Here is a 25,698-nt window from a genome sequence, read left to right on the forward strand (position 1 = left end):
GAGGTATTTCAGTGCACGCTCTCGTCCCTTTCTCTTTAACTCGATGTCACGCTCTTCACTCGGATTTTAAAGTTGCATCGTTTAGTACCGGGCCGCGTACGACGTCCGTATCTGTCCATCTCTATATGCTGTCGTGTCTCTCCCTCACGGAGCGGGTTGAAAACTCGACGGCTTTGGAGGGTATATTCTCGAAGTGGAAACACCTCGTGATCAGATACGTGAATTCGCACGAGTTTCGTTACCCGGCCAGAAAACGTCTGCCGGTGAAAGATACTTGGAACTCGAGCGTGCATCACGATGAACCTCATACCGTGGATTTTTTGACTGGCCGTGATCGGGTTATTCAGTGGTGCAAGTGCAACGGAGGAGGCTCGTTTACGGGATCGAAAAATCGTGTACGACATTTTTCTGAAATTCTCAGCCACCGAAATGTCACGCTGAAAGTGTACACGGTGAGTTCTCTATAATTTTAATTGGAATTTTAGCGGTACATCAGCCAACACTGGTTTGTCTGCTTCCTCTTTTTTTTTTCTTTTCTTGAACGTTTTCATGAGAATCGTTTGAGACTTTGTTTATACCGGCTGAAACAGGGCTACTAAATTATATACGCATATGCAACGACCATACCGGCGGCCTACATACGGGGTTGAATATGGTTAGCATTTTATTTGCGAGTTTCTTTTCTGTTAAATATTAAATGTACCTTGCTGGTTAAAGATTTAGAGGCTACCGCAAATAGAGTGTTCTGTAATTTACAGTGATGAATACGGGAGATAATTAATCCCTTGAGAATCTGAAAATTGAACTGGCCATTCGCTAAAATGGCAACCAAAATAATTTTTTAAGCAGCTTGAAATATTAAACTATCAATGGTATTTAATTTATTATTCTGATCGAATTATCGTGAACAATTAAGCGTATGTTTCGTTCGATAGCACAATTGTTCGATTATCGAGATGTAACGATCACTGTATAATATATCGAACAATTTGCTTAAGTAATTAAAGTCGCAATGTCCAAGAGCTGACTCAATGATGGTTTACAAGAATTAATTATAATATACATCATTGCGTTCAAGATTTATATATGTTTCTCTTGGTCAAAACATTTTCAAAAATATTCGTACAGAAATCGATATCGACCGACAACTTCATTCCGTTCGATTTTTCGAAACTCGATTTCGAAACGCAGTTGTTTTTAAAGCAATTTCCCCATCACGAGAAAGAAAAGAAAAATGTGATTATCGAGTCTACGGATGTCCGCGTTACTTCCTTTTTTTCCATCAATTGGGATTTCCCCATCACGAGAAAGAAAAGAAAAATGTGATTATCAAGTCTACGGATGTCCGCGTTACTTCCTTTTTTTCCATCAATTGGGATTTCCCCAATATTTTCCCGGAAGTGAAGAAATTATTCGCGCGAAATTTAACTAGAGGTCGGCCATTTTTGAAATTTAAACGGCAGGGTTGAAAATGTACCGTGAAATTCGTGCAACTGTGTCGAACGACGAGTGGAAAAGAGAATAGATGATAATTGTTCGATTAGTCGCGTTTAAAGTAGATAGAAATCTATTTCTCTAACCTAAAATGAAATAACAATCGTATTTGTTCGTGCATTGAATACTTAGGTTAGATGAGATGTTATATAAAAATTCATTTGCAAGCAGCAAAGATATCCTCCATTTTCGAATAAATATTTTTATCCTTCTTTCATCGCACGATATGCAAAATTAAATAAGAGTAGAGTTTTATGCATGCGATGGCCTGGACGTAATACTCGACGTGACAAGAATGCGAAGGAAGGAGGGTCATATTAGTAATATTTATCCTCGATAAAGGGCTAAATAAAACCGCGTTAATATTCGTTTTCAGAATTAAAATATTTATTTTTAATATTGATAAAGAAAAATATTGAAAGTGAAAGCCCGCGAATTTTGAATGTGGCTAATAGTAACCTCAAAATATTTCGAACTCGTGACTCAACAAATAAATATCCCGCTGATTTCTATACCAAAATAGTGCAGAAAAAAAAAAGAATAGAGGCAACTATGAATTATTTATAGCCGGATGTCGGTGTACGAACCGAGCTATTCAATTCAGAACACAAATTACCGTCCAGGAAAAAGAAGTCACAATCGAAAACGAAGTTTCGCTACGAGTTACGCCATACTTTTGTCTAATTTTTCTGCTAGAGAGCGGGGCTACTTAGCCGAGGGAAATGATACTAACTTTTACACGAAACACGCACGGAACGTTCATGATTTAGGGAGGTTAATCGTTCTCGACAGGCGAACTCGCCTAAGTTTCGTTAGCTTCCTGGGGAGCATTAGTGAATGAACTGTAGAAAAATAGTCAGTCAGGAAGTTTGCGTGCAACCGCGTCGCTTCATTAAATACGTTCTAGGGATATGGACGAACTATAATCGATAGAGGGTGCAAGCGTCTCTTGATCCATATTACGGTTCGCGCGTCAGACGGACAAGGAATAAAAACCATTATATTTTGTAGGTTATAATTATTTATCGACACGTGATCAATTGTTAAACACGATCTATAAGAGAATAGTTCCGTTATGCCTGTTAGATTTCCCTCGTAGGTAATTAATTGTGACTCAGCATAGTACGCAATTCTAGCCGTGATCTGTTATTGATATTCCGCGGCGTGGGGAATTATTACTTTCATCTCTCTCTCTCTCTCTCCCTCTTTCGTGAAACGAACCGACTCTATCCACCGGATTAACCGGCCAACGAACGACTTGTGGTATAAATTTCAACGCTTCCCGCTTATCTTCGACTGTTTCCTTAAGACATGCAAATTCTTACTTGAATAGTTGCGGTCTCTGATATAGTAACAGGAAGTGTAACCAGGGCGAGATCTTGCGTGTCTGTCATCGAGTCATCGATCAGGGGCCATCAGGTTTCATAACCTGCAAGATGAGTCCTATCAATTTTTAAACATTCCTGCAGGGTCTCGTGTGCTCTAGCACACTGTATGATATTCTCTAGGGAAAATGGTGATATAGGGGAAGTAGGAATTCTCCAAATATCAATTTTGACGATATTGTGATTAAAAGTAATTTAGGGCCAGACTCTTATACATGGGAGCCCCTTCTCTTTGGGAATGCCCAAAAGGAAAGACGGGAACCATTTTTCCTGGGGAATCCTAGGGAATAGGATAGGGGCGGATTGGGACTTAAATTTTTATCGGAAGATTACCAACATGATCCACCATCTTATCTAAGAAGCGTGTGACCTTACACGCAACAAAATGGCCGCGTGTTAAGACCTAACTTAACAGTTAGATTAAACTCCCAATGGAATCGGTGTAATATATCGTTCTTTCATTCGACGTGGTACAAATTGTTGTCATTTTTTACAACCGCATCGACGGCTGGTCGTATAAATTCTTAAAGAAGATCAAATCGTTACGCTAGTCACGAACGTTGCGCGTACTATTACGCGATGTCATGACAAGCGTTATTTCTTTTTTCATCTAGAAAATATCTAAAGCGTTTATTTCGAATGAAATTGAAACGTAGGGGCGGTGTAACGAAATACATGGCCCCTTGTTACCAGGGCCATGTGGTCGCCAGGAAAGCCGGTAAATTGTGCAAGCACGTAAACACGTAATTTACGTAAACGACCCTCGGCCGCATAGGGAAAGATCGTTTCTCGGTTAAAAAGAGTTAAAATATCGCCAGACTGTGGTCAGCCATAATACAACACGTGCGTGCCATACGGTGCCCGAAATTCGACGCGACGCTTAGCGGCTAAAGTGGATTGTTCCCAGGCTACTTTCGTCTCCCTTTGGAAATATGTCCAATGGCAAAATTGATTATTTCTTCCTCGACGAGCTTCTGACAGAAATACTGTCCGAAGGATTAATCTCGGTAAAATTAACATACACGATTAACAACATCATAAAATTGATGAGATCGAAACGATGGACTCTTACAGACTGCTTCGTTACAGAAAGCAATCAGTATTCAAAGATGAATGAGAATCTTGATAAGATCAGTGGAGGAGATTTTCCCACTAAAATTTCGTTCGTTAATAAATCCTCGCGTCATTAATTACTGTACAAGCGCATTTCAGTTTCCGATACATCCAGCCCGACGTTAATTATCAAACGGATACGTAAAACAGGGCCGTCCTAGATTACCGAGTGCCTGAAATAATCAGTACTCGATGAAACAAGGGAGGAAGCGCGAGAAACTTGATAGGATCCCCGAGGAATCCTTCAAACAAAGTTTCTATTGGCTACAGATATCCGCGGTGCCCTAGCCAAGGTTATGAGCAGCAATTTTTAAAGCTCCAATTACTTAAACCGATCGGAAGAGAAACTCGATCGAGTCTTCGGAGGATCCTCCAAGCAAGGAAGATTTGTAAATATTCAGTTACATAATCGGACAGGTACTCGAAGAATCAAGATGAAAGCGAGAGAGCTGTTTCTTTGGTGCTGATTTTCTAATTATCGAGCGACTGGGAGCTGAGGTATACTTAGTATGAAGTTCCATTGTGTATGGGGGTTTACTGCATACAAGGCTCTAAACCTGGGTAGGCCTGCTGTATACAAGGCTCTACTATGTCCAGGGACTACTGTACACAGGACCCAACTAAACCTGGGGTCTACCCTATATGATGATATACTGGATGAGTGGGCCTGCTCTATACAGGGATCTACTGACTGGTGGACCTGCTGTATACATACCTCTATCATATCTAGAGGCTACTGTATGAAGAGTTCTACTGAACATGGAGGTTGCTCTATAGAGGAACCTATTGAATATGTGGCCCTTCTCTATACAGGGCTCTACTGAACCCAAAGGCTGCTGCCTAAGGATTCTACTGCATACAGGAGTCTTTCAAAATCAAGGACCTATGGCATACAGGAATCTTTCATAGTTAAGAACCTATGGCACACAGGAATCTTTCCAAGTCAGAAACCTGTGGCATACAGAATTGAAGTCCTAGTTCTCACTGCAGTAGGGCCCTCTCTAGTCCATATGACTCACCCTCCCAACAATATAGTTTGCTTTCATTCTAATAGCACACCATGCTACCGGAACAGTCGTAATGCATATCAAAGATCCTCTTGACACGACCAAATGCACTTACGACCTAGGTTCACTGTTGAGTCAGACTCGAGGGGGTCGTTCCTCCCCTCCTTCCGCTTACTCATATAGAATTCAAACGCACCTGGTTTCGTTGCTACTTATCGTTAGCTCCGTCGCCAATTACAACGAACCGCTCGTCTTCGACCCGTTCCAGCGGATCGTTAAATATTTACCGGAGGTGGCTCGGGGTACACCGCTAGGGTCATTATGCATATCCCATCCGGAATGACGCAGAGGTCGGCTAACATCCTCGGAACGACCTTGAAGTCCGGCAGAACGAGAATCTAAGAAACGGGGACGATCTTGTAAGGTGAAAGCTCGGCCTTCTGTCTTACGTCGACGCAGAGTTGAGCGAACGTTAACGACGACGATGCTCAGGGACGCGTTGCTTTTTATCGCCACGGATCACCCGACGAAGACCCGATTAGAGGACTGAACCCTTTGAAGTAATTTAAACGGTCGCCATAACCTACATCTATTTTTCTCTTACAACCTTGCCGTTTCTTTTTTCGCGCCAGCTGTACGTGTTCGCTTAAGAAAACACTAATTACCATTTGTTAACGCTTTTCTGATCAAGGTTGAATTCTCGAGTTCTACATTCTCGTTACACTTTTCTGACAAAAGGTTGCTAGAAGTAGGGATTACCGATCGGTACTACCATCTAGAGACCGAACTAGACGTTCAGATGATGGCTCGGATTTCTCCGATTTCCCGTTATCGAATCTGTAATCGGGAGAGATCCGTGGCATGGTTTCTCTTCGAAACGCTTTTACCGCTGCGCCGTTCCGAAGAAAGTGCACGCCGAGGAATGCCACGGAGCCGTGAAAATGGGGAAAGTCTGAAAGGTGTACTTTCATCCGGTAGAAGGGTTCAAATGCGGACCGTCGCTTCGCGGTCCTCGTTAGACCGAAAGTAAAATCGGACCTGGGTGTCAGTAGGTCGCCAGGGGAATTACATAATCGTTACGTCAACCGCGTGTTATCTTGGAATTGGGATCGCGGACATTATCTCATGGAAGAAGGAGAGGGCCGCGGAAGATGAGACGTGAAAGTACACGCGTGCTCGGGAAACTTGTTGACGTTGCTTCCTAGCGAATAAGGAACTGTTAGCAGGGTTTAATTGAATTTATTACGCGGCTTGCTAAGTGCCCTTGGGAACATTTTAGCGACACATGTATCGTTATGCTTCGCTGAGTATTTGGATGATTTGAACAGTTTGAAAAATGATGATCTATTTTGTGGAAAATAGGTAGAGGATTTGGAAAATTGAAATGAAAATAATAAAGCGGGGCTCTAAGGATGACCTATGCTCCATCCTCCTCGATGGTATAGTCAATTTATTATGAAAGACAAAGTGCGTTCAGAGGGTAAGAGATAGGGGGTGAGCGATCGGTCAAAGAGCCACTCGACGTTCGGCTGGTTCGCCGAAGGCAAGAGTCGCGGCATAATCAATAAAGCCGGTAAAGAAAATAAAACGGTATTGCAAACGCGAATTGGCTACGGCTTATGTTTATTCATGGCGTGTCACATGCAACATTAAATTCCGGATGACGCGTATCGATTCGTTTATTATCTACGTTTTGCTTATCACGCCTCCGCGCACACGGTTTCAACTCGATGACGTATGTATATTCTATTCTCTTCGCAATGATTTATAATTAGTTTACTTTGATTCAGTTTTTACACCACTTCCGAGTATTTTCAGCCGTCTGGTGGTTTATCTTTAGCCTTATCTTCGGTATGCTATCATTTAATTCTTAATGCGATGTTTTACTTTGTTTTTGAGTGTCTATTGGTCTTTCAGTATAGTTTAATCTTCTTGAGACTCTCTGAGTCTTTTTGACCTTTTCTACCTTTTATTAGCTCCCATTGGTTCTCTGGATCTACCTAGATCTCTCTGGCACTCCTTGGTTTCCTGGCTCTCCTTGAATTTCCTTGGATCTCCCTGGACCTTTTTGACTTCCTGGGTCTTTCTGACCCTTTCTGCCACTCCTTACCTCTCATTGGCTCTCTGGACCTATCTGAACCACCCTAGCACTCCTTGGTTTCCTTGGGTCTCCCTGGCCCCCCTTGAATTTCCTTAGATCTCCCTGGACCTTTTTGATTTCCTGGGTCTTTCTGACCCTTTCTGTCACTCCTTACCTCTCATTGGCTCTCTGGACCTATCTGAACCACCCTATTACTCCTTGGTTTCCTGGCCCTCCTTGGGTTTCCCTGACTCCCCTTGAATTTCCTTAGATCTCCCTGGACCTTTTTGACTTCCTGGGTCTTTCTGACCCTTTCTGCCACTCCTTACCTCTCATTGGCTCTCTGGGCCTATCTGAACCTCCCTAGCACTCCTTGGTTTCCTGGCTCTCCTTGGGTCTCCCTGGCTCCCCTTGAATTTCCTTAGATCTCCCTGGACCTTTTTGACTTCCTGGGTCTTTCTGACCCTTTCTGCCACTCCTCGCCTCATATTCCCTCTCTGGACCTCCCTATACCTCTCTGGCACTCTTTGACCCTCCCTCGTTCCCTCTACCTCCCATCGGACCTTCCCAGATCTTCCTGACCTTCTGAGTCCTCCTAACCCTTTTCAGCTCTTCTCAGCTCTCCTCGACTCTCGCTGATCCTCCCACCTTCTGCCATCAAATTCTATTCATTCTAACCCCTCCTTATCTCCTTCCACCCTTTCCAACCTCCCTCGATACTTAAAGATTCTTTATTCATCCAGTTTCGTACGGTAAAGCAGCTCGATCTCGCTTCCTCCACCTTTCTCCACACGATACCTTGCAATTATACCTGTTGTAACTGCATTCACTCGTGTAACGCGAAGAAATATCAGCTTCCAAAGGTTTCAATGCCGGCTGCGAGTTTCTCGGTGTTATATAGCACGGTCGGTGGCAGTGGAGCAGAACGCACATCTGTTGTGATCCAGTTAATTGTAAAGGGAACTCTCCTACAGTGAAACCAAATACGATATCTCTGGTGACAGTACTTGTACGGAAATCACCGTCCAGATTCCTTCGTTCCCGATTTCCATAAAAGAAAGAAAATTGATGGCCAGGTTTAATACGGTTACTAGGTAATTTAAAGAAACAATAAAGGAGAAACGATCGGAAGGAAACGAAGGAAAATTCATGGATTTATAGCGTACGATTCTCTTTAAATCAGAACAAAGTTACCAGTTGAAGAGGATAAAAAAGAGGTTGTATATCGGAAGCAATATTTCATCAGGCACTGCGCACAGCTGCAGGAAATAAATTTTTTTTCCCCCGATCGATAATTAAAGCGCCTTTTTAAGATAAAAAATAATACGCGACGCTCGCGTCTTCGGACGAATTTATGGGGCTAAAGGAGTATCTGGTTATTTACCGTGAGATAAAAACTAGCTTAATCAGCGTTCCAGGTTCTGTAATATTAATTAGCCGCGCGAAGAGCGGAATTTCGTGTACGTCGCACTAAAAAGAAAAAATCTTATTTATACATTTATTTTACCCAACCGCGCGAGAAAGTGCGAAGAACGTTTCATTTTTCATCGACGAAACGAGGAATCCCACGTTCCGTCGAACCCGGTGATTATTCATCCGTCTGTTTCGCAAAACTTCTCGTCGAGATAATTGCGTTTCGTGCGTCCTTCTAAATAACCAGTGATTATTTACGAAATTACACGTTGAACCGCACCTTTTCACGCTTTTCGCTCCATTTTATGATACGTTCGTGTTAATCGAGCCGCAAGATAACGCATATTAGGTAATCGTTGAATTGTCATGTGCCGCACATTGCGGAGGATAATTAAACTCCTCGTTGTTAACATCAACCGCTTCAATTACACGTGCACGTAAATTAACCGTATAATCGTCAGGAAAACACTATGTCGGTTAAACTGTCTACTCTTTTTAATGACTTCAATTACTTCCGAGAAAATGATATTCAATTTTTCAACAAAGAGTTGCGTGGTCTCAATGAAACCGGTTGGCATCGATCGTGCAGACTTTATTGCCATTGGCAGTGGGTGGGTCTGGGCTCCCAAATTGTAGCTTGGGCCCTATTTGGGCCACTTGGCACTTCTAGTAAAGCTAGGAGACCTAATCTTCCCAATATACAGATTGGGCCCCTCTTGGGACCCTTGGCACCCTTAGCACTTCTAGTGAAGCTAGGAGACTTGGCCTCCCCAAAATACTGACTGGGCCCCCTTTTGGAACAATTGTCACTTCTAGTAAAACTAGGAGACCTAGTCTTCCCAATATACAGATTGGGCCCCTCCTGGGACCCTTAGCACTTCTAGTGAAGCTAGGAGACTTGGCCTCCCCAAAATACAGACTGGGCCCCCTTTTGGAACATGTCATTTCTAGTAAAGATAGGAGACCTGGCTCCTTCCAAATAATTACGTCAATGCTTGCAGTTAAAAAAATATTGCACCAACGTGAAAGTTTCGAATACGTCAGATACACCTGCCCATCGAACCCGAATGCGTCGATCCCTCATGGCCGAAGCAATTTCCTTGCGGTTCGATGCTTCCAAACGGCCCCCCTGAGACGCGATCGAAGCTGTCTCGGCGATTTATTAAATTATTCCAGATTATATGAACCAGGCTAATGCCGATTGGCATATCTCCTTATAGTTACGTAAGGTACGTAAGGAGCGTCGGGCTCGACTTGAGAAATTATATTCTTTCCTCCTGTTTGTGGAAAAACATGCAATACCTTATTTCACATAGCAGTTTATGGGTTCCAAGATTTAATACCCCCAGAAGAAGTAGAGAGCTTAGGGAGTAATGGTACTTTGAAGGAATTCGCAATACCAACCCTCTTACAATCCTCATTTAACTATCTATCCTAATACACATCCCCTGCTCTCCCCCATGCTAGGTTCCCCCATTGTCTAGTCGAGTGGACAGTAGAGGGTGCTGTCAGGATTTGGTTATTACCCCAACATTATATTGCTACATTTTCATTATAATTGAAATTCCACGCTTAAATGATGTTCAACGAACCTCTATACCGTAGGAAACACGTAGAGTCAATGAACAGAGAGCGCGGACCTCCGAGAGAACAGGTAACCAAGTGGTCGCGAACTGGCTCGGAGGGCCGATTTTTCTCGCGTCCGGTTCTTACGAGTGCTCGCCGAGCTAAACATCGCTTTGTCCGTGGCAACGCATTAACCTAACGCGCCAAGCAGGAAACGGGTCTCCGTGATTATTTATAGTGGCCTGGCGTGCACTGGTTAAACGCGTTACCCGTTACTTCATCGGGCAACTCGGAACGTGTACGATTTTCAAGGGCTGTGGGGATGGTATAAAGACATTTTCGATAGTCTGCGAATTTTCCCACTGGTGTCAGATAGCCGGAGGACCCGATAGAAGGCCCGACAGCCAGGGACTACACCGAAGTAGGGAAAAAAGTTCCTGGAAGGTCGATCCCTCGCGGGCTTAGCCGAGAAGTCGTCCCCGAGTGGACGATCGAGGCGTTGTAACGGGCTCAGGAACCGTGAACTTGCCCATTAGAATTTGTAAGGCTTCCCCACCCCGCTGCGAAACGTGGTCTGCCTCGTTATTCCGCAGAATTCTCCTCAAGGTTGTCGCGGGAGTTTAACCGGTTCTGAAACTATTCCCCGGCGTCTTTCAACGTACACTTGGAATCATTAATGTCTGCCTGCCTCGGCTGTCCGGCCCCACCACGTCGCCCTGTGCAGCAGGAGTAGGAGTAGGTCTCCTGGCGCATTGGGACATTGAGACTACCGTTTGTCAGGTCGTAAATGTTGCCTGTAATGTCATAAAACTGTGTGCCGAGGTGTGAAAACACTATATGAATAAATGATAATGGTTCAAATTAAATATGGACCCCAATGAATTGCGGAAGGGGCATCATGAATAATATGCATGCCTGGTACAGAGGGGCGACTTTGGCCATTGTAATTTGTCCATTTACTTTTCAAATTCTTCTATAAATAATTTATTACAATCATGCACTTTGGCAAGGGCCTTATAACTGATCCCCCAACGGCGGACCATGGAGAGAGTCCCAATTTCAATTGAATTCTATTCTTCGAGGGTTAATACCTTAAAATCGAGTCCATTATAGAAATATTTGTGTTTCGGATAATCTACAATCCCCGTGGCGCCATAGAAAGTGGTCAGTCTGAAACTGGGCCCTACGGCGCGGCACAAAATGGTGGGGATATGTCCACTGTTGGCGCGTCTCGTCGCGCGTCGGTTCGGCGCTGCCGCAAAAGTTCGGGACTTTACGACGCCGATCAAATTTCGGAAATTCAATCCGTTTCCGCTGATTTCTTGTTTCACATCGATTTATCGTAACGGCCAATAAAAAATAACTTATCAAACTGTTCTTAGCTTTCCATTCTCGCGTGTTATCGATCGCAAATAATTGCACGAACGTGGTGTCCGCACAATATCGGCACAAATCTCAAGCTTTTGCTTTTAACATTTGCACTTTTTCTTTTTTCTTTTGCAACCGCGATAAAAATAAAATTGTTTTTCAATCGTATCTCACCGACGTCTGCGTCGTTAATAATCCCTGAGCTATATTGTACATATTTACATTTCCGTTCGAACGTTTTTGCCTCTTCAGCCTCGTTAATACGGAACAATTAATTCAACTACTTGTTTAATAGATAGAATAAAATTGAATAACTAGGACGTTGTAACAAATGGAATAAATGGAATATTTTCAGATCGACGAAAAAACGGGATGGGAAGTGAGTTATCGGGAATCGCGTCGTTCTATAGCCGGCAATCAATGTTTCGCAAATATTAAAAATCATCGAAATGAAAAACTTGATTTCGTGAAATCGTTTGTACGGTACACCGTTCTAATCCGGCCTTCGAATATAGCTTATTAATTGGATTGGAAAGTCGAGCCGTCTGTACGAGTTACGGAAAATCCCCGATTATCCAAACTGTTTGAACGATCAAAAGATTGATTAATTAAAAAGAAAAAAAGAATCGCCAAACAATTAGTATGAAGCTTACGGTACGTGGCTCTGTAACTGTTCTATCGATGAATTCTCAAAACTTTCAGCGTGAGTCCAGAGAAGGCTATAAAGACAGAGTGTAATTAACAGAAATTCCATGTATAATAATTTACATTTCTATGTAATATCTCGTCATCGTTTAAGAAGTATTTATGTTTCTTCATCAACAATGTCGCGACATTCCTTGCACGTGCCGACGGAAATAGGACGATCATTCCACTCTGTCTGCAGACGCGCAGGAATCCGTTTGCATCACGCTGTATTGATTGATATGTGACGTATCATCGTTTTCCCTATAAAAATCGATGATTCTTGCATTTTATAATTTGTTTATTTTTTTTTTCCTCGATAACACGTGGCATTGACACGCATCGTGTAATCGTGTCACGACAATTCTTTTTTTCCTTGATTTGTTTTCTTAAGAAATTGTTCATACGATATCGCAAATTGCAATTTCTACTTTTCTTTGTTTTGAGAAAAGTAATTGAACTCGATCGTACACGTAATCACACGTGCAATAAATAGTCGGAAATGGAGTGTAATTGTTGCAAATAATATGGTACTTCTGTTAATTATGCCCTGACGTATTTTAGATTAAATGTTACTTAGTTTTCTATTTTTATATGAAAGTATAAATCGTCTAATCACGTTCGCGCTGAAAGTTTTGAGAATTCATCAATAGAACAAGTTTTAGATTTCAAAATATAACTTGAGTCAAAGCATTGATGGGAATTCTCAAAACTTTCAGAGTGCCCTGTCTAACTAGCCTGTTTACTCGAACGTTTAGCGATGATCTTCGTCAATTTATTCATCAAACTTATCAATAAGCATGCGGCGTATTTCCTCGCTATGCCGGAAGAACGTCATCGTATCTAGCCACCTTGACACGAAAGATCCGCAATTCAGCGACGGTTTCGTAAGCTTTAAAAGGCCTACGGCTGCTTCGAAAATAGAAAGGTCGATCTGTTGCACGCGTTTCGGTACGCATGATACACTCGAAATATTGTGTAATGCGTTACCTCACACCTTATGCCCGAAACTACTTTATGAGTTAAGAGGATGACCCTGGTTAACGTGCTCTTCCATGGTCCTAAGACGAATTTTGAATAGAAAAGTGTCATTTTTATCTTTAGGAGGTGATATTGAAGACTAATATGGCTGTTTGTAGAGTATCTCAGTGAAGGACTCAGAGTATTCTAGTGCTCAGTACTTTAGTGTTTGGTACCCTAGAACTCGAGGTTCTAGTATTCAGTACATTAGGACTCAGTATTTTAGTACTTGGTACCTTAGAACCCAATACCCTAAGAACTCAGTATTCGAAGACTCAGCACCTCCAGCACTCTAGAACCCCAGTACTCAGTACCCAACATTCTAGAACCCCAGTACCAAAGCCCAATAGTATCCCAATACCCTAGCACTCTGAAACCCCAGTACTCGGTATTCCAGCAATCAGTACCCTAGTATTCAGTATTCTAGGACTTGGTACCTTAGAACCCAATACCCTAAGAACTCGGTACTCGAAGACTCAGCATCCCCAGCACTCTAGAACCCCAGTACTCAGTACCCAACATTCTAGAACCCCAGTACCAAAGCCCACTAGTATCCCAATACCCTAGCACTCTGAAACCCCAGTACTCGGTATTCCAGCAGTCAGTACCTTAGTATTCAGTATTCTAGGACCCCAGTACCCAACACTCTAGAACCCCAGTATTTAGCACTCCAGTACCAAAGCCCTGTGTACACTAGTATCCCAAATACTAAGCACTCAATATCCTAGTGTCCCAATACCCTAGCACTCTAAAACCCCAGTACTCGGTATTCCAGCAGTCAATACCCTAGTATTCAGTATTCTAGGTCCCCACTACCCAGCACTCTAATACCCCACCACCTGAGTGGCCCTGTATGCCTACCGTCTCCTTTAATCTCGTGTTAGTTAACGACTATAATCATCTTTAATACACCATGCACGCATGGTTGATCATAATTTTAAGAGGGAGGGGGCAGAACAGCCGAATCGAGTTCACGGACGTGAAGCGGAGCAGCGAGTGGCCCGATTGAAAGGTAGGATTTACGGGCATACGTGACATAGATGCGCATACTTGAAATAATCGACGTTAATGGCCGAACAACGTGAGTTACGCAGCCAGGTCGGCGGTCATGGGGCAATTTAAACGCAGAGTCTGCTCGAGCAATTTGTCAGCGACCTGTGTGCACCAGTGTATTATCAGTGCTCTACTCCTCAAGGAGGACTCAGCAATGGGTGACTACGGTCATCTTCGGCACGAAAGGCCCAGTCGGTAGGTGACTATAGTGAACGATGACTATAACAGAAGTTTGACCTCACTTTCCATATAGGCCAGAAGGAAACTGAGGCAAGTAGATTAAATCTTGTATAGTCACGAGTTCGTTGAACCATCCGCTTAGCCACGTGACTCTGGTCTCCAACGACAGGTGATGAATCCCACAAAGCCTGCGTTTCTTTTCTACGAACAATAGCAGTGATTCGAGCAATTTAAGGCACGTTCCTAATGCAGATTAAGGAAATTGCTCTCTGTAATTTTGGACTTTACCTGGAATTTGAATGTTGTCTCGGTGGATTTTAATAATAAATAATGCCAAGTGGAAGTTTGGTCGATAGAATTTGGTAAATGGAGTCTTTTTACTGATATCGACTGACGCGATTAACCTTCAGACCATCTTGCGAAATTGAAAGTTCTTTTTATTCAGTTTTATTCGAAGAATCGCATTAGAATTCCCCGTCGTACTCGAAGGACCGTAGACACATTCGATCGTCCCCAAAATCAATGTTAGATGAAAAATGGATGTGCGTTGGTCGCGTAGAAACGAAATGAATTATGGAGCGGGGAAATAAGCAATTGTTAGACGGGAGTTTCGCAAAAAAATCGAAGTCCTGTCGGGCTGGGGACGTGTCGAGGACGAGTTGGAGCGGTGGTGTTAAACGAGTGACTCAACCGACTCATTATCGAGGCAACGGCCAAGAAATTACAGGTCTATTCTCATGTCTTGACAAACGTTTTACGTGGAAGTATGATGAGATTTTTGCTTAAGACCGAGGTTAATCGAAGGCCTCGCAGTTATTGTAAGCGTTAAAAGGAAAAAAAAACCAGTGGCCGAGGTTGCTATTTTCAGCCTCATTAGCGTCATTAAACCTGTCGCGTTTAATGTTAATGACCTTGTTCCGATGGAATATCCATAGGATGCCAAGCGTCTATTTACAGAATTAAATCCACATACAGGTATTAGAGACACCAGTTGTGCGATATAGGATAGAAGTGTGGAAAATATAAAATTTTCCAATTACCAATTTTCCTAGTTACAAAATTTTCCAGCCACCAAATTTTCTTAGTTACCAATTTTCCTAGTTACAAAATTTTCCAGCCACCAAATTTTCTCAGTTACCAATTTTCCTAGTTACAAAATTTTCTAGCCACCAAATTTTCTTAGTTACCAATTTTCCTAGTTACAAAATTTTCTAGCCACCAAATTTTCGTAGTTACCAATTTTCCTAGTTACAAAATTTTCTAGCCACCAAATTTTCTTAGTTACCAATTTTCCTGGTTACAAAATTTTCCAGCCACCAAACTTTCTTAGTTACCAATTTTCTTGGTTACCAAATTTGAAACCCCCCCTCGAGTTCAATTGACTCTACTGCTTTATAACACACCATATACGTGTGTTTGCTTAAGAAACTTAAGCAAATCCTCATATTTGATTTATAACAGATATATCCCATTGTAATATTTCTGCTTACACTGATCAAAAATAACAAAAGATAATAAAAAGAAATTATGCTTATCATCAAATAACGAGATCAGACCACTGGAGAGACTTGTGTAAAGAGAACGAGGTGAATAAAAGCCTGTCTCTAGATTCGGAAACCAGTTCGTATCAATTTCGGTCACCTACGCCTACTTCCGTGTACGACCGGATGACACGGCCGGATGTCGTGGGCGTTTCGGGATCGCGATCGACATCGATCTGACGAGAGTTGAATTTCGCCAGAGAAATTAGTAAAACGAAGAAACATCGACCAAGTGTAACGTCAGAGTTATTATATTTATCAAGCAACAAAATAATATCCGGTGCGTTTCCAAGAACGATTACTTTATCATTTCCCGTTTAAAATGGAGCACAAGGGAAGGATTGTATCGGGAATGAAATTTCTTGGATAAATGGGACGATGATGACCCGTTGGAAGTCAAGTGTACCGCATTCCATTTCTTGTGCCAACAAAATCTGACGATCGATAGAAAAGGAATGGTAGCGTTCCCTTACGGAAGTCGATACAGCAGTCCTCCATTTTATTGTCGAAGAACATCGCGTTAAGTAAACGAAAGTATTCTCCAAGATGAATTTAAGAACAGTCACGTAATTTCGTTATATGTGAAATTTCCTTGAAGACAACCAGGAGGTCTGACTATTCCTAATTCCAGACAAAAGAAGCTGTTCCGCCGCCATTACGTTTCTAATTGAATACCCGGCCGATGTACGAGACGGCTTTCAACCTGATAATAACTCTATTACCAAACCCAGCAGTAATACTCAGTTACGAAACAAAGGAGAGAGAACTATCTATTTGTTCTCAGAAAATTCAGTGAAACTTTCTTCCTACCAGCCAGAAAATTATCAACGTCTTCGTGGCCGATGATAGGATCAGAGTTGTTTCAATTTAAGACATTTTGTTCCGCTAATTAGGCCGTTCGAGAAATATCAGAGTCCTTCGTTCTTAGAGCCTTGGCTCCACCTCCTAAGACCTCAAGCGTTTAGCTTCAGAACTTCAGAGGTTCGAATATTAATTTTCTAAATCATAAATCTTAAAATTGCAAAGTTACTATCGACCTAAATGCAACTGTCCATCGAGTAGCCCTAAAAGACTCAAAGGCCCAGGGTAAAGCAGCTTCTCTATCGCCCTGGATCTTTTCAGAGATGATCTAAATTCAAATTATCAAATCAACAGTAGAAAACGTCTAGCTTGACCTAAAACAATTTCAACATTCAAAAAATCCTTCATCGTTTCACCAAGGACCAGGTATTCTCTAAGGACATAGCTAAGCTAAGTGAAAGTTTATCAGCTGGAAGTGTTGGGCCACCGTTAGGGCAAAAAATGGGCTTAGATCGTCATGAATTTCTGCGGTTGATCGTTAGTCATCTTCCACTTTGATTTCACTGGACGTTGCTTAAACGTTGATTCATGATCCCGAGTGCGGCAGCCGGGTCGTTGAAAGAAATGCGGCTTGTTAGCGATGGTTGGTTACCTAACCGAGCCACCGGTGATAATGACACGTTGCTAGTTCGATCTTTTTGCCCGGCCTCTCACTACGCATGAATGACTGCGAACGAGCATGGCAATGGCTTCGCTGTTGGATCGTTAGACACGGCGTTGTGTTGCGCGAGCCGGGAATTAAGCAGCGTACGCTGCCGCGTTTAACTTTCCCGGGCAAAAAGCTTGAAAATTTCGTGTTTATTCGAACGTTTCGAAAGTGTGCTGAACAATAGGTTCATCGAGGATCGTTCGCCGGGCACAGGTAGCCAAGAAGATTCCAAGGAATTACCATATTTCCTCATTTCAATCTCCGAGGAGTCATCAGACGATTATGCCATCGTTGATTCCCTTTAATTAATACGTAATCATCGTCTCTGTAGACGCGCAACTGTATAGTCCTACTAGGTTTCATAGAATAAAGTAATAGAATCTGACTTCCCTAAGGGGTAGGTCAACGCCCACACAGCATCCTTCCTATTCCAGGGAGGGCTGAGATACTTGTGTCAATTATTACTGCTGCTTTTCATTTTCCTTTTCAAGAAATTTAGAATTGACTTACTTTGGTGTACATAGCGATGCCCAGTCCTCTGATCCGGGCACCTCCCTAAGGGCCAGAGCCCTATGGCCATCGTGCTTCCAGAGGACCAATGGGAGCAGAACACTTTCCATTAACCAGTGCCTATTCTTTTCAGCCAGCAGCAGTCAGAGGAGGTCGAGGATCTCTGGAATCATGCTTAGATCCTGATCGCGGAGCAGCACGGGCCCCTCCGGGGTGGAGTGGTGGTGGAGCAGGACACCAAAGACAACTTCCAAGGAACCTAAGACAATCAAGGTGCGCTAAGCGGAGAGCACGGTCCTGGAGGAGGCTGGAGAATGAGCATGTTCAGCATACTGCGTAGAAATTGGGCACTTCGCGTGTCGGTGGTGCTCAACATCTGCGTGTTGCTCTACGTGTGCGCCCACTTCGGCTCCTCCGGGCCCTGGATCGAGGAACCGCCTACCAATTGGGCGGCGCCGTTACAGTCGGACACTTTCGGCTCAGTGGAACTAGTGAACGGTACCCAGAAGGGTGCCACATCCTCGGCGCTGCCTGCCACCAAGGATGCCTCTGGCAAGGCTGTCCATGGGGTCAATTCGACCAGCCTGGCCAGGACCAGGCTGCCGACCACCAAGTCGTCGCTCGAGACTGTCGATAATCGTGGCCGGAATCAAACGGTGAGTGATTTTCAGATTATAGATGAATCGTATAGAGGGCGTAGGTCAGGCTAGGGTAGGAATCATCAGGATGCTGATGAATATGACGGTACAGGCTTTGGGGAATCCCCTGACTCTGGGTTTTGAGTCATACAGTCTATTACCACTGTCGGTATGGCAGAACAATTTTGTTTCTTTTGCCGCAATCTTAGTTTTCAACAGCGGAGTCTGGGTCAGTTGTGACCCAAACTTACAAAATATTACCCTAAGGTTAAAGATACAACGTAAAATTTAAAAAATGAAAATAATATCGAATAGGAAATTAAATGGAAATTGTACCTCTCTCCATGGTCCGCCGTTCGATGGTTAACGTAAATTAAAAAGTATCCAAAAAACTGGTGGAAAATCAGTGTTTCTCAACTTTCACTGTTGAATTGTACATTCACAGTGTACTATATTCTTGGATTGAAACACTGTTCAATCACCTTGTCGTCTACGTTCGATGGTTATCAGGCTTGTTAAATAAAATTGTAATAAATAAAGCTGGTAACAAGGAAATTGAGTTGTTCGATGGAAAGCACGATAAAACATGATTTTCTCTCGACCTTTCCTCTCAATTATCGCAATTGTACGAGAGATTCCTTGCACTTGGCTCGAGCGAAGAGCTATGACTGCTAATCGTGGCGGTTCAATCTATTCTATGACATCATGATGTTAACAAATCAACTGCTTCTGATCGAATCAACGATCGACCCGTGAAATTGCCCGTGCTACAGGATATAAATAACGACTCTGTGAATAATTCATTGACCCTTTTGAACAGCTGATCGTCTGGGGAAAGTTGGAAGGGGGAGACAACAAATGACGATACGGTATTTTCATTTGTTTCTTTAAAAAAAATGAAGAAATCATCAGAAGGCGAAATAGTAGAAATTCCTCTTAACTGTGCTTCTATTCACGAACATCCTATTAAAAAAAAAAGACAAATTAATAATCGAACGTGTAGTTAATATTAAAATATTGTGCAGTACATATTCCATGGGTGGCTAAGAACAGCAGCCAAGAATCCTCTCCTGTTTCCTGCCCAACCTCTGCCCGACAAGATTACCGATGGACGAAGAATCTCGATGAGCAGGTTCATTCTTTTTTCACGTTTTACCGCGTATATTTCGTTCACGACTGACGTCACCGCTTTTACCTTCCCTCGACGAAACCTTTCACCAGTGGATACCCTTTTTGTTCTCTTCAAATAACTGGTCGACGTTTGAGATACCATTCGTATCTATCGCGTCCTCAGCATCTGTAATATTACTTAGTAAATGGATCCACAGTTCATCAGTTGGGATCATATCCTCGGTATTTAACATTTCAAGAATGGCCATCAAAGGTATACCCCAGGAATCATTGTACTAACATAGATGCACCTCCGATGTTTCTCACTGTTCACCTCCTTTGATGTCTCATTTAGGTGAACAGCAGCCTGCCATCTGCTCGACCAACGATGAGCCTGAAGGATGCCATCCTCTGCAACGAGAAGTCCATGAATCCTAGGAGAGCCCAACGGGGCGACTATTGGGTCCTCTACAATTACGTGCCGATGAGCATGGCGGTGAGGTGCTGGGAGAGCGTGACCTACACCACTCACGCGGACTACACGTTCCTGGACAATCTGGAACCGTTGCTAGAGCGATGGAGGGCGCCGATATCGATTGCGATGCACGCCCCTGGCACAGACTTCGCGGCGACGCTGGACGCGATCAAGTACTCGAGAAACTGTGGCAGCACCCTGATCTCGCAGCTGGTCACCTTCCACGTCTTTTTTAGCAGCAAACACGTGCCAAAAGTGGTGGGTGTATCTACGGTTCTAGTAGGGCAGTCCGCATGTCCGACTATCCTTGTGGGGAGGCTCCTGCCCAATGAGGTTACCCATAGTCCTCCATGCCTCTACAGAATCTCATTCGTCCCCACAGGTACCCCCAAGCGAGAAGGTCGTCTCTGACACGTACAATTGCTCGCTGGGACCGCCATGGGTGAACGTGACGTTCTCGAAGATGTACAAGAACGAGAAGAAGCTGCTTTACCCTGTGAACGTTGGCCGCAATATAGCCAGGGAGTCGGCCGCTACGTACTACGTGTGTGCCAGCGACATCGAACTGTATCCGAGCCCAAACTTGCCCGCTAAGTTCCTCGAGATGATCAGAAAGAGAGACCAACCGAGCCTCTACAAGCCCAATCCAAAAGTTTTTGTACTGTCCATCTTTGAAGTGGACGAGAAGAGCCAACCGCCGAATAACAAGACTCAGTTGGTAAGTTAGAGTTCGTGTTTACGGACACCCCTGTGCACTATGGCCTAGAAAGGAACACGACTGCCGTACCGTTCCCTCCTCTGTTCTACCATATTGACCCTTGATTCTCATTCAGATGTAAGTGGACAGAAAGATAGAGAGAGAAATCCCGACCACAGGGAAAGCTTATTATTAGCCGCAAAATGGAAGCGTACCGAAATGAAAGCACGGCATCGAGTCCGTTCACACTTGACATTTAAGCAAATCGAGCTTGGAGGTAATTAAGCGCCGTGCGAAAGAGCGCGTCAGCGACTGCAACCGATGTCTGACAATGCGTTAAATGGCGCAGACACGAGGGTCATTTAATCAATGTCGCTTCCTTTGACCGTGGACCTTGATGCTGGCAATTAATGGCGTCGCTGGGAAGCGCAGCTGGCCAACTGGACGCACTTCTATCAAACATTCAATTCAATTCCACCACTTTTTCATTCGAGAACATTTTTCAGCTGTCGGTCAGAGCACAGCTTCCATCATAAATATAGATAATTGAATATTCTTTGTTTCTCTATGGAGTTAGATCATCTGTTTACTCTTTTCTTCAGACGTTTATTTCTCTTTCAGTCCCAGATGCTGAAGGCTGGCACCGCTATCCCTTTCCACAAGAAGCTATGCTCCAGCTGCCATAACGTTCCTCGAAGCAAAGAATGGCAGGAAGCGCCCGAGACCGAGGGCCTCCACGTGTTCCATGTAGGCAAAAGGACTGGTAGCTTCGTTCACTGGGAGCCAATCTTCATAGGGACCAATCATGAGCCTCTGTACGACGAGAGGCTCAGCTGGGAGGGGAAAAGCGATAAAATGCCACAGGTGTGAACTGAGTAAATCAAAATCTAATCTATAAACGTAGTGTCATTCTTCAAATAGTCAACCTATCGGCTGCAGTAAAATCATTCTAATTTATGTTATCTTTATAAGTGGCTTAACTCGGCAAAGCCAAAGCATACTTTATCGGTCAAGTTCAAGTGCCTTACTACTTCTGAGATAATCTGAGATTTGATTGAATGCTCTTGTTGATATAATTCTCATTCACTTCAGGGTTACGCATTGTGCGTTCTCGACTACGATTTCCTTATCTTGGACAACGCGTTCCTGATCCATCGTCCGGGTATCAAGATCTTCAAGAGGGACCCGCACCGAGAGATGCTGACCGCCAAGACGAACTCTCTGATAAAGAAGATAATCGTTCCGGAATTGAAAATTCTTTATGGAACACGGAAGGGTTGCGCGGTGTAGCCCGCAGAGATAAGAGCACGGTGCGTGCTCCACAGGTGTCATTTAGCGAAGTGGCATCACCTGCGACCATCTTCGACGTCCAGAATGTCAGAAGTACAGCGAAACAACAGCAATGTTCGCGGGAGGCTTCTTTTGATCAGACGTGGCTTCAGTGGACAGGTTCATGCCCGTTTAAGTGTCTCCTATAGCGAGAAGAACCTGTGAAGACATTTTTATGATAAAAAATGATGCCAATCGACACGGTGCCGAAAATAGAAAATTGTTGATTAGATTTTCGACGGGGCAACCTCGCGTTTGATTCAACTTCTCCTATGATCGTTAGTTCCTGCAACGAGTCACATGTTGTGCGTCAATCCTTCGTTTCTCGCTGATTAATTATTTTCTTCTTATACTTCTTAAGCAGTACAAAAGTGTGATGGCAGCATAAACACAAAATCACAGAGAGACTTTAGTTCTCTTCACTGTAAAAGAATCTTATTACACGTATTTTTCACCCAGAAAACGCGTTTAGCTAGAATAAATTGTACATAGTAGCGTCGAAAATGGTGCCTCGTATATACAAAAATGTTGTGGTCCTCGGTGAATGTGTGCATTTCTGTCTCGTTCCATGTTCCCCATTGCCCTTTGCGTTCAACAGGCAACAGGAGGGAATGAAAATTGTGTTAATGAAGCATACAAGTATGCAGATACATGCCAAAAAAAGTACACTGCTCAAGTTAATTAAGCGATCTTGTATTTGGAATGCACATTTGAATATCAGGAGTAATTTTATACTCGTAGAATTTTTAACGAACATTTAGTTGATCATCTCGGTTATATAAAGCGATCATCTAATTATTTTGAACAGTGTATGTCACAGTAAACGCAGACTCTATGCTTCCTGTTTCGATGAAAATAAAATAAATGGTTTTAATTTATATTTATGATTCTTACATGTACAGAGGCATAGAGCTTTGTGCGGTTCACTATGATCCAAATGACTGAAGTCATCATTTTCTTTTCTTTTTTTTTTTTATCATTAAAGGATAAATAATATTAAGTGATTTGGTTATATAACAAAACAAATGTAAAACCAAATGAAGCTATAAGATAATATGTATAAAATGTAAAGGCAATGTTTTGTTATACAAACATAGTAATCACACTTAAGTCAACTATGTAACATTCTCAGTTGTGTTTAGTTTTGTGTTCTTCAACGAATAACGTGAGAAAAGAATAATGAAACAAATCAAACACGAATTATTCATGAAGCCAGGAACATTTTACTCTCCAAGACTGAAGAACATTTGATAACAGTTTACTAGGACATATTATCCTAATAATCTTCGATTAAAGAACGTCAAGTCATTAGTTGTTTAATGATTCTTTACTTAGTGTAATGAATTAAGATTAACGCGTTTCTTTGTACACTGATGAAAAATGATTGGTGCTTCCAATGTTAGATATCAATCATGAAAGAAATACTCTGTTCACTTTTGATCATTATAAAAAAGAAGAAATTGTTATTTTGAATCTCACTAAAGAAAGTCACGTGACGAATCCATAAGGATAATTGTTTGCTACCATTTTTCATAAAGTCATACATCTATTTCGTAACTGTACATTATGTGCTAATACTTTTAAAAGAATCATTGTGTAGATCACGTTCGAGAAGAAATGTTTCTTATGCAATTACGACTTTGTGTATTTTATGAACACCTTCGACATTGTATGTGAATGAAAACAAGAGATATAAATATGTCTGTACCTTTAAGCATAAGCATAACGTAACTTGTACTATTTTACACGGTTGGTTAGGAAGACAATGTGAATTTCAATACTCTAAGATAAGAAAATGTACTGTCATGAAATGTTGGACGTGTCTGTGGATTCCAAATTGCGATATTTTATCGATGAAAGTGACGCAAGTGTTCTTTTTCTAAAGTAAAAATTTATTTTTCTCAATTGTGTTTATTGTCATTTAATTGTATTTATCTATTGTGCAATTAGTACCTATCAAAATTAACTGTCAAACAAAGCATGACAGTAAATGAGTGAGATAGTAAAAAATGTGCATAATTCGACATTGCTAAGGGTACTCTCACTAGTCAACAAAAATGAAGTCACTATTCTTTAGTAATCAATTGTACAATTTAATTTACAATTAACAGTCAATTGTTCCAAGTGATCAACAAGTTTCTTTTTCGTGTGAGTACTCTCAATAGTGTGTGACACATGCACAATGCACACAATTATAATATTACTACATTATATATACACACACACATCTTTTTTATCGCCGCCCCGAGTAATCTGAAAAAGGCTACAAATGTAAATATGATTTTTTTTATCAGAAGACTTAAAAAATAACTGAGTACAGTAATAAATGTCTTTAATCGAGACAATATTCTGGGAAATCTAAAATGCTGACCCAATTTTTGTGATAACCATAGGGCACAAGCTATCTGCTACTTCAATGATTGTTTTGCTGATTATTGAAAAAGAAATTTAGTTACACTAGCAAATACTCAATTGTCGTAAGAAAAATTTAATTTTTTACATGTTGCAGTTCACTATAATTTTGTTTTATAGGAAGACATAAATTGGAATAAATAACAGGATACTGTCATGCAAGAAAAAAAGAAGAACTAATGGAAAATTATGTAACATTCTCTTCTAAGTAAAAAATGAATTGAATTGAATTGAAGTTTTAAGTTACAGAAAGCATATTCTATGGTGTGCTTAAAAAATTATTTAAAAAATTTGATTTACAGATTAATATTACTATATAAAAAAATATTGTATATCTGGCATGTATACTGCTGAGTAATTTTTAAAGACACCAGTGGTGTATTTTAATATAAATCTCCTGATAAGTAGTTTCATTTGTGAAAGCAGATTTTTCTGACAAGATAAGTTCCTTTTAATGCTCTTGCCTTTCTTCTTTATTCGTCGGGGCTGTGCAATCCGGTGTAATGATTGCTCGTAAATAATAATGTGTATTCTGTGCCTTATTGTCTTTATCTTCAATGCGTATATGCGCATGCGTGTGCGTTTGAAAGCAGTGTGTTGGACTTGAAAGCACCTAAAAATGCCCATTCAATTGTAAATAGTTAATTATAATAATAAAAATGTTTCCAAGGTGCAATGTATCTTTGAAGAATTCCTCATATAAATTATTAATACTAACAGATATCAATTCTAATAATTCATGGCACTTTAAGACACATTTTATTATTATAATTAACATATTAATCAATTCTTCATGTAAACAAGATTTTACCTATAATACGCTTTTTATAATAACAAAAAATGAAAGAAAAATTTCTCTCCTCTAACGTCATTTAGTTTCTTCTTATTATAATTAGGTTTTAATACGTGTAATTCATCTCTATTGAATTTATTTTTCTCTGCTGAGCACTTTATTATAAAGACAAAGTGCAAAATTGCAAAAAAAATTATAAAATCATGAAAGAAATAAATAAAATTATTATATATTATAATTGTACGTATTGTAAATATTAATAGCCAACAGTATATATATATTTTCTGTGTTACACTAAATTTTCACAGATGTTGAAACAA

At 41.6% G+C, this 25,698-nt stretch overlaps 1 protein-coding gene across 3 annotated transcripts; it reads left to right on the top strand.

The window, feature by feature from the left end:
- Positions 1–25,528, top strand: LOC117606806 (beta-1,4-glucuronyltransferase 1). Of its 3 annotated transcripts, XR_013062651.1 has the most exons (7): positions 1–452; positions 18,058–18,580; positions 20,028–20,405; positions 20,530–20,865; positions 21,466–21,708; positions 21,937–24,037; positions 24,124–25,528. XR_013062651.1 is itself a non-coding variant. In XM_034329726.2 (6 exons), exons 2-6 carry the CDS (start codon positions 18,239–18,241, stop codon positions 22,132–22,134), a joined length of 1,497 nt encoding a protein of 498 aa, XP_034185617.1. In that variant the 5' UTR covers positions 1–452; positions 18,058–18,238; the 3' UTR covers positions 22,135–24,078. The 3 variants fall into 3 exon arrangements, 2 of the variants coding, with proteins under 2 accessions (XP_034185617.1, XP_034185618.1); XM_034329726.2 differs by lacking the exon at positions 24,124–25,528 and having other exon boundaries at positions 21,937–24,078; XM_034329727.2 differs by lacking the exons at positions 1–452; positions 24,124–25,528 and adding an exon at positions 15,665–16,184 and having other exon boundaries at positions 21,937–24,078.
- Positions 25,529–25,698: the final 170 nt, after the last annotated feature.

The sequence above is a fragment of the Osmia lignaria genome, chromosome 8 (genome assembly GCF_051020975.1).
Source record: "Osmia lignaria lignaria isolate PbOS001 chromosome 8, iyOsmLign1, whole genome shotgun sequence".
In the NCBI taxonomy this organism is placed as follows: Eukaryota; Metazoa; Arthropoda; class Insecta; order Hymenoptera; family Megachilidae; genus Osmia; species Osmia lignaria.